We start from the raw sequence: 17,574 nt of genomic DNA, 5'->3' as shown, positions 1-17,574 counted from the left end.
CCAAAAGTAATTTAAAATTTATTTTGACCTTTTCCTTTGCAGTACGAAATTATGACATTGAAGTAACTTCTGTTCCGATTATTTGTCAGATTCTTCCTTAAATCAGAAGCGATTATATTTCAACCATACATATAAAAGAGAACAGTAACCCAAGTAGAAATGAAAAACCCCAAAAATAAAATTTTCCCAAGCGTGAAATTGATTCGGATTTTGAAAACTATAAATGTTGGCTTTCTAAACTAAAGTTAAGAATAAAAGGAAAAAGCCTTAAACGTTAATTTTAAAAACCATACCTATTAAACAAAACTAATAATTAATTCTATTTTTCTGATAGGTTCGCGATCTGGTTGAAAGATGCACGTGTCCAACACAATTTCCAATGATACGTGTTTCCGAGGGCAAATATCGTATCGGGGACACCAAGGTACTCATCTTCGTGAGGATCCTTAGAAGTCATGTGATGGTACGAGTGGGCGGAGGCTGGGACACCCTCAGCCATTATTTGGACAAACACGACCCCTGTCGATGTCGAACCTGTAAGTATATATACACAGCAGGGCGCATTATCCTTCTCTATGGTTAAGATTTATTATTTAACCAAACATTCTTTTCGAATACTGATTAGTCTAACAACAAGTTTAAATTTCCTCTCACTAAGGACAATGCCCTCATCTCTTTATGTGTATTAAAAATCCTCAATTTTCATAACCATTAGTGATACCAACACTGTGGAATTCCTATTTTAAATGCACTTTTAAACCATGTGATTGGCCAATTATCTCTTTAACGATCAACTAAATTAACAAATTCGTTAAAATATCCCAAGGATGCTTCACCTTTTATGAACTGCTTCACTTCCTCAAGTCACTTAATTCTATTTCAAAGCACAACTTAGAGTGTGCTTAAAATATCATTTCAGCGTTAACAGTATTGTCAGTAATAATAGAAATCTTAACAATCAATTTTCTAAATCATTCAGATATTAGAAATAATTATAATTCTTTATAAAGATCAATAAAACTAATCAAAGTTGTAAAGCAGAAAAAGGGAGGCTAAAAGGGATTTTCTGTTCAGCTCATCGGTCAATGATATCAGCAAAATTGATTCAGAAAGCTGGAGGATCCTTCGATCTGGGCAGCGCGCAAGTGCATTATGAACGGTAAGGAATTTATTATCAAAGCCACTCATTATATCATGTCTTTTGCCTTCTGTTCATTTTCACATACTGAAAATGGACAGTCATCAAAATAGTCCAGTGAGGAGAAGTAGCCTTCCCCCACCATGCAGCCGGGGGCCTGAATTCGAACCTAAATAGCGAATTCGGTTATCTGCTCTAGAGTGCTCTAAGAGTGCTCCAAGGCTACTCCAAGAAGGATTTGCATGTTCGGTTTGACAAATCTGTACCGGCGCGAAGCGTTTGGAGTATTCGATTTGTGAACTGCTCCGGAGCATAGTAAGGGCGTTTTGTTCGGTTTCCCCACTCTACTCTTTGACGAGTAAACGGAGTAACTGAATTTACTCCATTATCTTTGACAGAGCACATATTCGTTATGTCTGCACGGAAAAAATAAGTTCAGCAGATTTTACGAAACTAATTTCGCACTAGCGGATATTTAAGATTCCTAGACGAAGTTTTTCAAAAACCCAGAAACTTTCACTACTTTAAGCAGAACAATTGTCGAGAAACTGCAACCAGTGTTGTAATTTATAAAACAAGCTTGAATGTAGAAATGTTTCGTATTTTCTGGTGAACATTTTATCAGAAAATGGTAAAAATGTTTCGTGCAATCTAAAAACGCGTGGTTTGAGTTTCCACTTCGCTGTCTATCGTGAATTCTCGAACACAAAGTTTCGTAAAATTCTATACGGGGTGTACCAAAAGTCGCGTTATAAATAGATATGTTGAAGCTTGTATAATATGTGGAATATAATAATAATATGTGGAAGGAAAAAGAGAACTGCTTTACCTGCCGTTAACATTTGGATAATTGTTTTCTTTTACGTATTTCACATTTCATTGTTCCAAATTCGTAACATTTTTTATGTGCTTTTGTAATCCAAACTTTTAATTATTATTAATTTCTTTTAATTTACAGTCCAATAAATTTTATAGTTTATCATAATATTTACCGATGACAATATATATATTAATTTCTCAAGTTTTAACTGTTATTACTTCAAATTTTAGACAATTTAATATAAACATTTTTTGAGTTTGAATTTAATTTTGAAAATTTTTTGTCAATTTATTTATAATTTAAAATTAAGAATAAAATTATTTTCTAAAAATTGAAAAATTTTATAGAGATTTTATAACTAATTATAATCAAAAAATGTTATTTTAAAAACCATAAAATATTTTGTATAACTTTTAAAAAAATGATTTTTTTAAAAATTAATATTCAGTATATTGACATTTCTCACAAGCGCAGTTTTAATCTCCTCAGTTAGTATATAAAGAAACTCAATTCTTTCATCTACAAGTGCGAGTTATATTGTATGTGCGTTGCGTCAGAATTCGTTTATATGTATGCGTATTTCCGTTAAGTTAGTGTCAGAATAAAATAAGCCAATCCAAGCGAACCATTGCGTTGTAGAGTGCAGTCACATGTGTCGAACCAATCATCTATCTCCTATGGAAGTCGAGAAAAAATGGTCTTGAGAGCTCATTGGTACATTAAGAAATTCTTTTTTCTGCTTTATTCGTTTTTTTCTCCGTGAATATTTTTTTCCGTGGCGCATGCGCTTCAGGCTAAACATTTTACAAAACTCTTGAATTAGAACGTCCAACCGATCATTTGTGAATTCCATAGAATTTTTTTTGAGTTTTCGAGAAACGCAGTCATCATATATTACTATTGATTCTGTTTTATCTTATACTAAACTCCTCTCCGTATCCGCTATTCCAAAATTAGTTTCGTAAAATGTACTAAATTAATTTTTTCCGTGTGAAATGGTGGGAAACATGAAAATGATCACGTATTTAATGGAATGTTGTGACAGTAGTAGTGAAAGTGATGAAGAGTTATTTAATGAAATTTTAAATAATTTTAATGAAAATATAAAAACGTCCTTTAATAGCTGATGTAAACTTAAACAAATGATAACAGTCGAATATTTGTCTATTTTTCTTTAAATTAAATTAAAGAAAAATTAATAAAATATATAATACAAATTAATAAAATGAAGTAAATAAAAATAAGTAATTAATTTATATATATATATATAAATATATATATATATATATAAATATATATATATATATATATATATATACACTACCGTCGAGAATTATCGGTACAGCTGTACACGCACGGCCCAAAATCATACCAATCTTTAAATCACAATTTTCTTGTAAATACAAATGTCAAAAAATTAACAAATATACCATTCGAAAGATTATTAAATTCTACGATTAATGATATATAACTGAAAAGTTTAATAATTTATACATAGATTGCAGCAATCCACAAATTTGACAAAAAAATTTTAAAAATAAAATTTTTTTGAAAATTTTTTCAACCCTTGCACATTTTTTAAAAATTATAGAAAAAATTTGAAACTTATATAGGTGTGATCATTCAAGTCCCATCTTTAATTTAAGACCAAAAAATTTAAAAAATCTTAATCGGTTAGCGAGATATTATTATAAACGGCCGAATATTTTCATCCAAAAACCGTTCAAAATCGACTAACTCACTGCATTTGTCAAAAAACATGCAAAGGTTGAAAAAATTTCCAAAAAAAAATTATTTTTTAAATTTTTTTGTCAAATTTGTCGATTGCTGCAATCTTTGTATAAATTATTAAAATTTTCAGTTATGTATCATTAATCGTAGAATTAAATAATCTTTCGAAAGGTGTATTTGTTAATTTTCTGACATTTGCATTTAAAAAAAAATCGTGATTTAAAGATTGGTATGTTTTTGGGCCGTGCGTGTGCAGCCGTACCGATAATTCCCGACGGTAGTGTATATATATAGTAATACTTAATTTATTAAAACTTTATAGTAATTGATAATAATAAATAATAAAATAATTTATGATATAGTTCAATATACTATATTTTAACAGTTTAAATTCCTAGAAAGATATATTTATTTATTAATCAGAGTTATCTCTGCGCATGGCTTCTCATGATTTTGCTCTGCTCTGAAACAGTTGAACTCTGCCAGTGTTTATGACGTCATAGAGTACCTCAGAGTAGAGCAGAGCATTTTGAGAGCAGAGTAAACTGTACTCTTACTCCGAGCAAGATCACTCTGGGAGCAGATAACCGAATTCGCTATAAATACATCGCTCCTACCGTGGGCCACCAGGCCAATGGCCACTTAATCATTCATTACTTTTCCTTCCCTCATAACATACGGATATTCAGGATATCCTAGGGCATCCTGGGAATATTGATTTGTTTTTGGCGGTTTGGTATTATTTTTATGGGATATTGGTGATTTTTAATAAAGAATTAACTATAATAATCGTCTTATTCATTCTGTCCACACCTGAAGTTAGGTATTAAATTATTCATTATTTCCTTTGTTTCTAAAATATTAGCATTTTGTAATAAACATTTTAGATAATTAACAAATGTAAATCCTGCAAAATATTTTCTTTTTTTTAATATTAAAAACTTAATTATTTGACAAAATTTTGACTTTTTCCATGACCCTAAAGAATATTCTGATTCACTCTAAAAATTATTAGATACTCCGAAAAATGTTCTATTACATTTGTTTACGAATTTCTTTAATTCTAAAATCAATTTTACCAAATTTAAATTATTCAGAATTTCTGAATTAACCATGAATAACTTCAGGTGTGCACAGAATGAATAAGACGATTATTATAGTTAATTCTTTATTAAAAATCACCAATATCCCATAAAAATAATACGAAACCGCCAAAAACAAATCAATATTCCCAGGATATCCTGAATATCCGGAATATGTTATGAGGGAAGGAAAAGTAATGAATGATTAAGTGGCCACTGGCCTGGTGGCCCACGGTAGGAGATAGGGCTGCTTACGAGACGAGACTTATTAAAGTCTCGTCTCGGTCTCGTCAAATATGAAAATCTGGAGTCTCGTCTTGTCTCGGTCTCTCGTTTAGTCTCGTGTCAATAAAAAGAAAGTGTTGATTCATTTTTAAACTATATTTTTGTCAAGAAAATTTCCGAAAATTGAGATTTTTTCGACTTATTTTAAAAAATTGCGACTTTGTCGAATTTTCTTTCAAATATTGCAACAAAATATCATATTTTTTAGTATTAAATGTTACTGATTCCGATTTTCATAGTGCGAAAAATAACTATAAATAAATCTTTCAATAATTGTTTTTGAATCTTTTTTCTATTTAAATTTTCGAAATAAACAATTAAAAAGATTTTTAATACTTGAAATTTTGTCAAATTTAATTGAAAATAATTAATTTTTTAAACTATGTTGTTAAAAATTTTGAAAATCAAATTTTGAAGAATTTTAATTGCAAATTTTCAAAATAATTGAAATCTTTAAACTTAAAAATCTTTAAACGTAAATTTAAAAATGAAAATTAATGAACATTAACTTCTAATTTTTCAAAATTTTCTATTTTCAGTACTTTTAATGACATATTTCCGAAAATTCGAATGCATACAAAAAATAATAACATTTTAGAATGATTTTTACCATTTTGCGGACAAAAATTGTGTTCAAAATATTTCATTAAAATTCATGAATTTTAAATAATACAAAAACACTTTTAAGAAATTCAATTGTTTTCGAAAAAGTACATAAAAATATTTTTAAATACTACTTAATTGTTAGAATTTTTTTATCATAATTTTTTTAGATTTAATTATCTTCGAATAAAGCAAATAAAAATTATTATATAATTTATTTAATTTAATTTAAGCACAAAAGTGAGGTGATTGACTCATCTTTTAATGAATTTCTAAGCTAAATTACTACTTAACCTGCTAAAGAGAACAACCTCTCAATTAGAAGGAAAAAAAACTTTTTACTCTAAATAATTGATTGGAAATTACAAAATGTACTGTACGTTCTCTATTTTTATTAGATTATTTAACTATATAAATAACTATTATGATTAAAATTAGAAATACTTTATTACAAGAAAAATTTAACGAAATTACTTAGGGGTCGTCCATAAACCACGTAGCCCCATTTTTTGGGAATTTTGACCCCCTCTCCCCCATGTAGTACGCAATTACATGTATTAGCGCCATTTTTTCCTCTTGTTGTAGTCAATTGCTTGACCCCCCCTCCCCCTCAAGAGGCTACGTGGTTTATGGATGGCCCTTTTATGAAAAGTCAGTTAGTCGAGACTCTCGACGAGACTGGACGAGACTCCGAGACTCGTGTTAGTCTAGTCTCGGTCTCGAATTTTTTTGTTAATTCTCGTCTCGGTCTCGTTACTGAAATTCAAGACGAGACCGAGACTAGTCTCGTGAACAGCTAGCCCTATTCAGAAATTCTTCAATTAAATACGAATTAAAAAATAAACGCTTCAAATAATTTCAGAAAAAAATTCAATTAAACTTTTTTAAAATAATTAATTCTGCAGAATTGTTAGTTATAAGTATGAAAAATACAAATTTTTAAAAATTTGATTTGAAACCATTTTAAAATTTAATTATTTCTTAAAATTCATGCTATAACCCGCGTCGAAAAGGAAGTTTGGGCAAAATCCAGTAAAGTTCATCAAAGTACAGAATAGTGTGGGCAAAGTACAGTAAAGTACGGCTAATGAGCGTTTCCCATACTTTGGAATGTGCATGGTTAACAACGATATTTAAAGTACGGGGACAGTTCGGCAAAGTACGGGAACAAGAAAATAGGTTTTTCGGGAACATTTTCGAATGGAGAACTACACCAAAGTATTGGAGGCGAGTTTTTATGGATATGTTATAGTTAAAGTCCGAAATTCAGGTAATGTGCACATTAACTAGTTAATCTGCGGATTACCTGATCAAATCCGTTAAAGTTCTAAAGAACATTTTTTTTTCGAACATTAACTAGTTAATATCCAGATTAACTAGTTAATGCGAACATTACCGAGTTTACTTTTGTTAAAGTGCAAAAAAATGATTTAATTGAAATAAAACATAAATTATTATTGCTTCAGAGTAAAATTTTTTATTGAATGACAAGTGTACAATATTGGAACTTTTTTAAAAATAAACTTATTACTTATATTAATTATAATTAATTATTATTATATAATTATAATTAATATAATAATTAATATCATTATTCAAATTGTTATTCAATTTTATTACTTTTTTTAAAAATAAACTTATTACTTATTATTGCAAGATAAAGAATTATGGCATTTGGAGTTACAGAACATATTATTTTTACGACAAGCACACCTACTGATTCTGCATTTGGATTTGCAATCACAATTTTTAAAAACCCTGACCAGAACCAAGAGATTGTTGTATTGCTGTTTGACGCAAAGAAATTTTAACATTAGAAACATCTTTTTCTGTGAGAAATATTTGTTTACAAACACTAAATTGCCCAGTTTGTAAAAGCCATCATCTGCCCTATTAAGTACAACAGCCAAAATGGAACGTGCATCCGTTTTTGCCCTGTCAACATCAGGTCAAAGTTCAATTGAAAATTTTCAATAGAATGTTTTCAATAGAACCATTAATTACTTACTTTGTCTCTTGCTAGATTGATAGACAGTGTCTCGAATTTCACGAAATCAACTTTTCGCACTTTAACGGTTGGATTCTCGTTAATGTTAGCATTACCTATAGTTAATGTCCGAATTTCTTACTTTAACTGTGAATCTTAGGTAATCCGCAGATTAACTAGTTAATCTCCACATTAACGGATTTCGGACTTTAACTATAACAGATATGCAAAATCTGAAAATTCAAGTTCTAAATTTGTGAAGTTCGGGGCAAGTTTGGGAAAGTACAGCAGAGTATGGGAGAGTAAAAAATATTTTTTTTAGAAATATGAAATCTGAAAATTAAAATTCTGTCTTTTTAGAGTTCGCCAAAGTACGGGAAAGTACAGCAAAGTATGGGAGATTTAAAAAATATTTTTTTGGGAAATATTACTGGAAATTAAAATTCTGTATTTTTGGAGTTCGGCAAAGTACGGGAAAGTACAGCAAAGTATGGGAAAATAAAAAAAGGGTTTTTTAAAAAATATTAAGTCTGAAAATTATAATTCTGTCTTTTTAGATTTCGTCAAATTACGGGAAAGTACAGCAAAGTATGGGAGATTTAAAAAATATTTTTTCTACCACACGCACCGAAAGTACACCATTTCCTACGTGTTTAGCGGGAGAAAAGTGTATGATTCCCTGCGAGCGGGAGGGAATGTACATTCCCTCCCTGTGAGGGAGGAAAAGTAACTTGCTTTCTCGGTAATATTATCAAAGTATGACCATTGGTGAATCAGTTACGTGAGTTACGTCAGCTAAGTGACTTACGTAACTTACGCGAGTTACGCAAATGGTGTAGTTACGTAACTTACGTAAATGGTGTAGTTATGTTAGTCTTTCGAGTTACAAATAATAAATGATTTACGTAAGTTACGTAACTTACGTTACTTACGTTACTTACGCTACTTGCGTAAACCTACGCTCTTTGGGTTAGTTTAGTTATTTTAAGCTTTTCACAAACTTTCAGTTACCACAGTTGTAACTATACCGCCCCCAGCTACAACTATACATTCAAAAGTAACAATCAAACTGCCGCGTTTGTACTTTCGGTATACGTGTGTTAGAAAAAATAGTATGTGCAACTCGGGAGGAAAATTGATTTCCACTCGTGTTTTACAGTTCTCGGCTTCGCTCGCAAGCACTCGCCTTCGGCTCGTTTGCTCGCTACGCCTCGAACTGCAAACTACACTCGTCGGAAATCATCCATTTCCCTCCCTTGATGCACAATCTACTATTTTTGGGAAATATTATAATATCTGAAAATTAAAAATCTGAATTTTCGGAGTTCGACAAAGTACGAAAGAGTATAGCAAAGTACGCAAGATTAAAAAATTGTTCTTTTAGAAATATTAAATCTGAAAATTGAAATTTTGACTTTTTGGAATTCCGTAAAGTAAGGAAAAGTACAGCAAAGTATGGGTGAGTAAAAAAGGGGTTTTTTGGTAAATATTAAAACAGAAAATTATTTCTTAAAATAGCCTTTTTTTAATCTCCTATACTCTTCCATTCTTTGCTATACTTTTCCGTACTTTGCCGAACTCCAAAAATTCAGAATTTTAATTTTCAGATTTAATATGTATTTCTAAGAAAAATATTTATTTAGTCTCCCATACTTTGCTGTACTTTTCTGTACTTTGCCGAACTCTAAAAAGACAGAATTTTAATTTTCAGTGTTAATATTTCTCAAAAAACCCTTTTTCTCTTTCCCATACTTTGCTATACTTTTCCGTACTTTGCCCAACTCTAAAAAGGCAGAATTTAAATTTTCAGATTTAATATTTCCCAAAAAAACTAATTTTTTAGTCTCCCATACTTTGCTGTACTTTTCCAAACTTCACAAATTAAGAACTTGAATTTTCTAATTTTTCATATTTAAAAAACTCGCCTCCAATACTTTGGTGTAGTTCTTCATTCGAAAATATTCCCGAAAAACCTATTTTCTTGTTCCCATACTTTGCCGAACTGTCCCCGTACTTTAAATATCGTTGTTAACCATGCACATTCCAAAGTATGGGAAACGCTCATATAAGCCGTACTTTACTGCACTTTGCCCATACTATTCTTTACTTTGATGAACTTTGCTAGATTTTGCCCACACTTTCATTTCCACACGGGAATGCTTTTAATATTCAATTATTATGTAAAACTTTAAATGAAATTCATTTCTAAAAAAATTTTATTAGATAATTCAATAATTTAAATGCAACAATAAATAATTTATTGAATAATTAAAATTTCTTAAAATTGAAGTCTCATAAAGAATTTTTTAAAAACATTTTTAAATAATTGAATTCCTAAAAAAAATTTTATTATTTATGAAAATAATTAAATTATTGCGAAGAAATTTATAAATTTTGTAAATAATTATACTGCCGTCCAGAGGAAAAAGATACATATAAGCGACATTTTTGAAAAAATTGAGTTTTTGGTATCATTGGATTGATAAAAAAAGCTGCATTTAACTGTGTAAAAAAGAATTAAAAAATTTAATTATTTATTGTAAAAAAAGATTGTTTAAAAATGATAAAAATGGAAAAAGTGACGAAATACAGAGTTAAAAGATACATAAAACACTTTGTGGGTTCATATTTCGGTAAACCACGCTGCATACGTCACCAACTTACAGGACAAAATGATACACAAAGTCGCTTATGTATCTTCTTACTCGGTAAAGGAGCCTGAGAGTGAGCTGACTTTACAGACTAAAAGAAGCGACTGTTTTTCGACTGTCTTTATGTATCTTTTTCCTCTGTAAAATGGTCTGACAGTGAGTCGAGTTTACAGAAGAAGAAAAGCGATAATGTTACTACACAGGCTAAGTTCTTTTACATTATGTCGCTTATGTATCTTTTTCCTCTGGACGACACCGCTCAGCTCGAGTAAGTTTACCGAGAAATAAACATAAGCGACTTTGTGCTTTTATTCGTCTGTATTTATCACTACTAGAAACCCGTATGTCCATTTTACAATAGAAATTGTTTAAAAAATTAATTTTTTCTTACATAATGAGAAGCAGAATATTTTTTTATTAAATATTGATCAAAAATTTTTTTAAAAAAGTTAATTTCAATTATAGTTCCGGAGGCAAAAAGTTTTCTTTGATTTTCTCGGATTGATGGTAATGTCGCTTATGTATCTTTTTCTTTTGGAGGGCAGTATAATGGTCCTAGCTTGGTAATAGCTACAGCTTCTTGTTAGATTATAAGTTATAAATATATTGAAAAATACACCCAGAGAAATAGTATATTTATCTTAGAACCAACTAGACTTTTTATTTGTTTCAAATAAATTTTATTTGTTTTAAATAAAAATTTATTTGGCTCAAATATATGTTTTATTTATGTCGAATAAAATTTTTAATTAAAACAAATAAAAAGTCTAGTTGGTTCTGAGACAAAAATACGTTTATTTAACTCAAATAAAATATATTTGGTTTAAATAATATTTTTCTCTGGGTGTATGTGTCAGTAATTGTTTATGTGTAATTTGAAGTAATATTTAAACATCTCATAGCAAGATTGAGACAATATTGAACTGAAATGTTTACTTTTAACTTTTCATTTGTAAAATTTGACAGATTATCAATAGAATTCTACTAATTACTATTATCAGAATTGAGTTACTGATAATTAGTAGAAAGTTACTGATTCCCCAGGAGGAAAAGTCGGACGAATGTCGGATTATACAACCGCCTGGGATCCGCGCCCGTGCGGACCGCCAGTACCGATGTTTTGTACCGATTCGGATCCCAAAATTCAACCGGCGTTGAACATATTAGGCTCAGAATTTTGGATCCGCCTTTCTACTTTCGTCAGTACTGGCGTGGTACTGGATTTGTTCCGCCTGCGGATTTCATTCTTCTACGGGCGTCGGAAGAATGATGGATGTTAGGTCTGTACTAGCTCGGTGCTGGGGCGGATCCGACTGCGGATCTCGTCATTTATTGTTATAGTTCACATTATCAGTATAATCATAAATTTATTTTATTATATATATATCATAGCTAATTAATTATTACAATAACTAATTGCATTTATTATAATAATATTATTATTATTATTATTTAACCAATAAATAAATTAATTGTACTGATGCAAAGGAAGAATATAAGAAACTTAATTTTTTCATTATATTTATAAAAATCCAACTTTATTAATGTGCAATTAAATAAATAATTTTTAATAAATAATAATATTAACTTGAAAGAAAATGTGTTCAATATATAATAATACCTACAATAAACAACACATTAAATAAATATATAAAAAACAGATTATTAATTAATTTATTTATTGTTAATTAATTAATAATCTCTTTTTAATTTAAACAATATATTAAGTAATTATTTATTGACACTTTTCTGCAAATTAAATAATTAAAAAAATGTGTTGTGCATTCAAATTTCATTCAATTATTAATAATTACGTAATAAAATATTAAAAAATATAATAATAAAATAACAATTTTAACAAGTTTCTTTTTAAACGAAATATTAAAATATTCATAAATACCGGTATAACATCAGTCCGTATTTGAAAATTGTTTATTGCCGCGTAGTAATTTTACAATTTTCATTTTAGCTAGTGAGACTTGAAAGCATTTAAGATTTGAGAGTTCCATGCGAGCGTAGCATAGTGGTTAGCGTGCGTGATTTCGGTGCGTAAATATTCGGTTAGGCGTAGGTTCCGTACCCCCAAGCGTTAGGATTTTTCAAATGTGAATATAAAAAAATACCGTTAAGTGTATAAAAAAATGTGTAAAGTGAACTATCAATGAATTGTTATCAGTATTTATCTTTTGCAATTAATTATTATTTTTTTATTGATATATTTTGTTGAAATTATTATTTTGATCCGAGCCGGTTGTCAGGCGGTAGAATGCCAGCATTGCCAGCGCACATCTGGCTAGGAAATGAAAGATCCGCAGTCGGTACAGTGCCGGGTCCCAGCCGGTTGAATTATACACGGAACGGCTCTTCGCGGCCGGTTACCGGGCGGTAGAATGCCAGTTCCGAGACGGATTGCCAGCCAGCTCCTGGCCAAGTCATCTTTTGGTAGAATACCAGTTCTCGGGCGGTAGGCAGGCGGTTCCCAGCCAGTACCACTACTCCGGCGTCGGTACAGGCGAGGATCCGCGCCGGTTGGAAATTTCCCAATGGGTCAATTAGTAAAATATAAGTTACTGCTTCAATCTGTTGTATGAAAATATGACATAGTCAAATTTATTAATTTTTCAGTTGAATTTAAAGGTTATGTTGATTTCTCCTTGGCCACCAGTATATTTACAGCATATCCTTAGTTCTGAAACTTATGAAAGATAAAATAAATCTTTAAATGTCTTCAGTTTTTCAATGTTGGGCGCATAAGTTGACTAAACATTGCATGAATGTTTACAATTTTCTTTAATTTTTTAAGTTTTTCAAAACTTTTTAAAATTTTCTTTAAACTTCCTCCTTTAAAGAAAAAATTTATTTAAATTAAAGAAAATTGTAAACATTCATGCAATGTTCAGTTAACTTTTGCGCCCAACATTGAAAAACTGCTGACATTAAAGATTTATTTAAAGTTTCATGAGCTTTGATTTAAGCTTCAGTTAATTAACTCAATTAAACTTTTCGTTACAATATATTTTTCAAGTTAAATTTTTAAAACCGTTCACGGATTTGTTAACTTTTGTTAAAATCATATTTTGTTGAATGAAACTGAAGTTTCTAACGTTTACGTCGACGAAATGAGATAAAAACTTCAATTTTTAAATAACAATTGACTTTCCCTCCCCGATTGGATTAAAAATCTATGCAGGATGTAATGAAAAGAACAATTAAGTTCTTTTTATCAGAAATTATTTGCATCTTGATCTTTAAAAAAATTCTTTTCTCATTTTGCGTCAACGAAAATGTTACTGACTTCAGTTTTATTATTTTGAGGCATTTATAATGGAATACTTCATATGACTTATGATGACAAGAATAACCTGAAGTATCATGCAACACATCGTACCGAGCGAGCGTGGTTAAGTGGTTAGGTTGTCGGTTTACGAATGTTAGGGTCGTGCGTTCAACTCCCAACGTGTGGGGATTTTTTCTCTGTTTAGTATATAGGAATTGAGTATTATAAATTACATGATAACAAAAGTAGGTAAAAAAAGATGAAATAATGAATCATAATAATAAATAAGAATAAATAATTTTTTTTAAATAGTTAATTGAACTGTTCCTTTTATTGGGCCTAACTAGATTCTCTAGGTAGAACCGGGCTAGAAGAGCGTGACGTTTCAACCTAGGGCCTACAAGGATAAACAAGCTAGGACCAAGTTAATAAAGGGGAAATCTAGGTAGAACTAATAAAGGGCCATTAGAAAATTTCCACACGGGTATCATTACTTTTCAATGAGAAAGTGACTATTTTTATTTTCATTGGTATCGCGCACCTTTACAATGGAGGAGTTTGAAAATCCGGTAAGAAATTTAAAATAATTTGTGACAATTAAATACCAATTTTAAATGAATATTTTGTTTCATCAAAAAATATAATCACTCTCGAGCTTATTTCATTAAAATTAAATTGTAAATAATACTTTTAATACGCACATTATAAATTTATAGAAATTGTAGAATTGTATTTTAATATTTATTTACATATTTTATATTCAAAATTTTTAGGATTGTTTATTATGAATTATTATAATTAATTATTGATTATTATAATAATATATAATATATCAAATCATATTATTCAAAATAATTAAAAACATTATAACATACAATAATATAAAATATAATTCTTAATCGTTAAAGAAGTTTTTACAGTAATTAACAGAAAAAAATTTGTTTGGTTTAATTATTATTTTCATTAAATATTATAATTCTTCTATACATGTGATAATTTAAAAATAATAAAATGGAAATAAGTGTAAAATAGTTCTTAACGCATACTGAAATACTCTTTAAAATTCTAGAATATGTTGAGCAGAAATATTTGAGATTTATAATTTTCAAAATATTGCACTTTTTCTCGCAAGCTGTAAAGAAATGTTTCATTTAATATATAAGGACGATGAAATAGTTATTTATGATACAAGTGCGTAAAATCGTTGATTATACGAGTGTGACGTTTGCAGCTCGAGCCGAAGGCGAGTGCTGCAAGTCACACAAGTATAATCTGATTTACGCACGAGTGTCATACAACATTTTTTGCAACACTAAAACAACTAAACTTGCAGCAATATTGCCAATATTACTGAAAGTTTAGGTGTAGTGGGGGAACTGTTAAATGAAGTTTTCTAGAAGCTAAAATAAAAATGTGATTGTAAATTGTTGTTTAAAAGCTTTAATTCATGGTTTCTCATCAAACAGTCACAAGAATGCGTAAAGTAATCATTTTACGCACTGAAAATCACTTTACACACTGGAATTCACTTTACACACTGCTAGCGGTGTGTAAAGTAACACTTTACACACCGCTATAAAATGAAGTACTTTACACACAGTTTTCTGTGTGTAAAATTGAATTTTACAGGTTAGTGTTGCAAAAAAGTAGATTTGTAGCGTGCGAAACTGCGAAAGCGTAGGGTAATATGCGTGTTAGTGTTAGTTATTTAGTTTGACGTAGGAAATTAGTGTTTAAATAGTGTTCGATTACATGTGATAAGTGTCGTGATTATGTATAAATGTACGAGTGTAATTAAATATAAGGCATAATAAGAATAAAATAAATAAGAACTGAAAGAATTTTTTTTTCATTGGTCGGCCGAATGTTTCATTTTCCGCGACTATCGATGAAAGTTTAGAATACTACACGGAAAAAGTTTCGGCACGTCAGATGTACAGGTTGTGTCAAATTTTCTTCTACATTTATTTTGCACGTCATCTGTGCCAGTTTGGCGTATCTGACGTGCATTATGTACGTCTGATATCTCGAAATGGCACCTCAGACGTGCAAAATGAAATGTACTGCTGTTGACACTGTCCTCGGCGCATCTAATGTCCCGGAATTTTTTCATATAGAACAAGATTTCCGCGACTGTCGCCAAATCGTTCGCGCGCCGGCTGTGTTTTCATTTTCCGCGACTGACGCTGAAAGTTTCGAATTCTTTTTCTAAATTCTCTTCGAATGTAGTTTATTTTTCCTGCAACCTGTCAATATGATTTTTAAAACTCAGTGATTTTTAAAATTTTAATACTTTCCACTAAATCCGAGAGTCTTTTACAAAGTCGCGGAAAATTTCAGCAACTAATTTTTTCCGTGTATTTGTCTAATTAATACAGTTAATTACTCTTACATATTATGTAAGTGGAATAAACTTGATAATAAACTGTAGTTTTTTGTTTTTCTTATCATCAACATTTTTCATTATATGTTGGTCCATTTCGTCATACTTTGTTTCTCTTCTTACATTAATATTATATCATTTGATTCTTTTGGTATACTCATTTCTTCAATCTATATGCTAGGAATCCGAAAATTGTCTGCAACAATCCGGATTTAATCCAATTAAAAGCCATAATCCTAAACAAGCACGAAATAATCCGAAATCTGTACGCAAAAAATCCGACATTAGTTCGCTTCAATTTATTATTATTAGTTAGTTTTTATTAGTTATTATTAGTTCACTAATGGAATTAGTGTGGTAAAATCCTATTCCAAAACAAATAGGAAACAATCCGAAATATTTACACACAAAAAACCCAGTCTCATTTTTGTTGCATCTCAAAATGAGACTATGTTAAACGCCATAGAACGTGGGGCCACCTAAGAGTCTCATTTTTGTTGCAACTCAAAATGAGTAGCGTACGCTACTCATTTTGAGACTAGGTTTTTTCAGTGTATGCTACACTGAGAGAAGTCCAGGGCGTAATAGTTCCCGCTAGACGTCGCTATAAGCTACTGTTCTTGTTGCGTTTGAGATGTTTCGAATCTAGGGCTCAGACGCCCCGAGTCCGTCAAACATTGTTCCCGCATGTGAGAGAACAACTCGTGGCCGAAACTAAAAGTTGTAAGTAATCCCGCTTCGGGACGTTCCACGTTTTTTATCGGGGCTTGAGACGTCCCGATCGAGGGTTCACATAAGAACATTCAAAATTATCACTCAAGCCTCGCACGGGACGTATTAGTTCCCGGACTTCTCTCAGTGTATGAATCCGGTAATAGTCAGCAGCAATCCGAATAATATCCTACCAAAACACCCCAGTCCGAAAATAAGTCTTATAATAATATGGAATTTTTAAATATATACAATTCACAGACAGTCCACAGACAGATAAATTCAAAATATAATTATAATTTCGTATGACAAAAACCTGACCATAACCAGATTAATTCCGGACTTAATCGGACTAATTTCACATTTGGAAGTTGCGTATTATCAGACTAACTTCGGACTAATTTCGGATTCACTGGTTATACACAAACCGTATAGACTTTGGATTTATCCGGACTAATTCCGAGTGACAAAAACCTGACCATAAGCAGACTGTTTCGGATTAGCTGCGGATTCACTGGTTAAACCAACCGGATTACTTCTGCATTTACTAGTTGCATATGATCTGAATAACTTTCGACTAAACCGGACTAATTACGGATTCAATAGTTATTTGTTTTGAATGGAAGAAGGCTATAATTATTACTGTATATAAAAGTAATGATAAAAATAATGTTGAAAATTATAGACCAATCTCAATACTTAGTGCTATCCCAAAAATATTTGAGAGTATAGTATTTGATTCATTATATTCGTCTGTCTCAAATGTGATAATCGAAGAGCAGCATGGATTTGTCCAAAATAAGTCAACTGTAACAAATCTTGGAATTTTTATAAATTATTTGACCACTAATCTTGAAAAGGGCTTTCAAATTGATGCGATTTATGCAGATTTTTCGAAAGCATTTG

At 30.4% G+C, this 17,574-nt stretch overlaps 1 protein-coding gene across 1 annotated transcript in view; it reads left to right on the top strand.

The window, feature by feature from the left end:
* LOC122502433 (GAS2-like protein pickled eggs) overlaps positions 1-17,574 on the top strand; it is a 306,098-nt gene that overhangs the window by 244,081 nt on the left and 44,443 nt on the right. The window contains exons 5-6 of the mRNA XM_043612483.1: positions 335-536; positions 1,075-1,159. Coding sequence (XP_043468418.1) covers positions 335-536; positions 1,075-1,159 — 287 coding nt within the window. The remainder of the gene's footprint in view (positions 1-334; positions 537-1,074; positions 1,160-17,574) is intronic.

The sequence above is a fragment of the Leptopilina heterotoma genome, unplaced genomic scaffold (genome assembly GCF_015476425.1).
Source record: "Leptopilina heterotoma isolate Lh14 unplaced genomic scaffold, ASM1547642v1 Lhet_228, whole genome shotgun sequence".
In the NCBI taxonomy this organism is placed as follows: Eukaryota; Metazoa; Arthropoda; class Insecta; order Hymenoptera; family Figitidae; genus Leptopilina; species Leptopilina heterotoma.
Note: the sequence above shows the minus strand (reverse complement) of the source record. Positions and strands in the feature narration are given on the sequence as shown.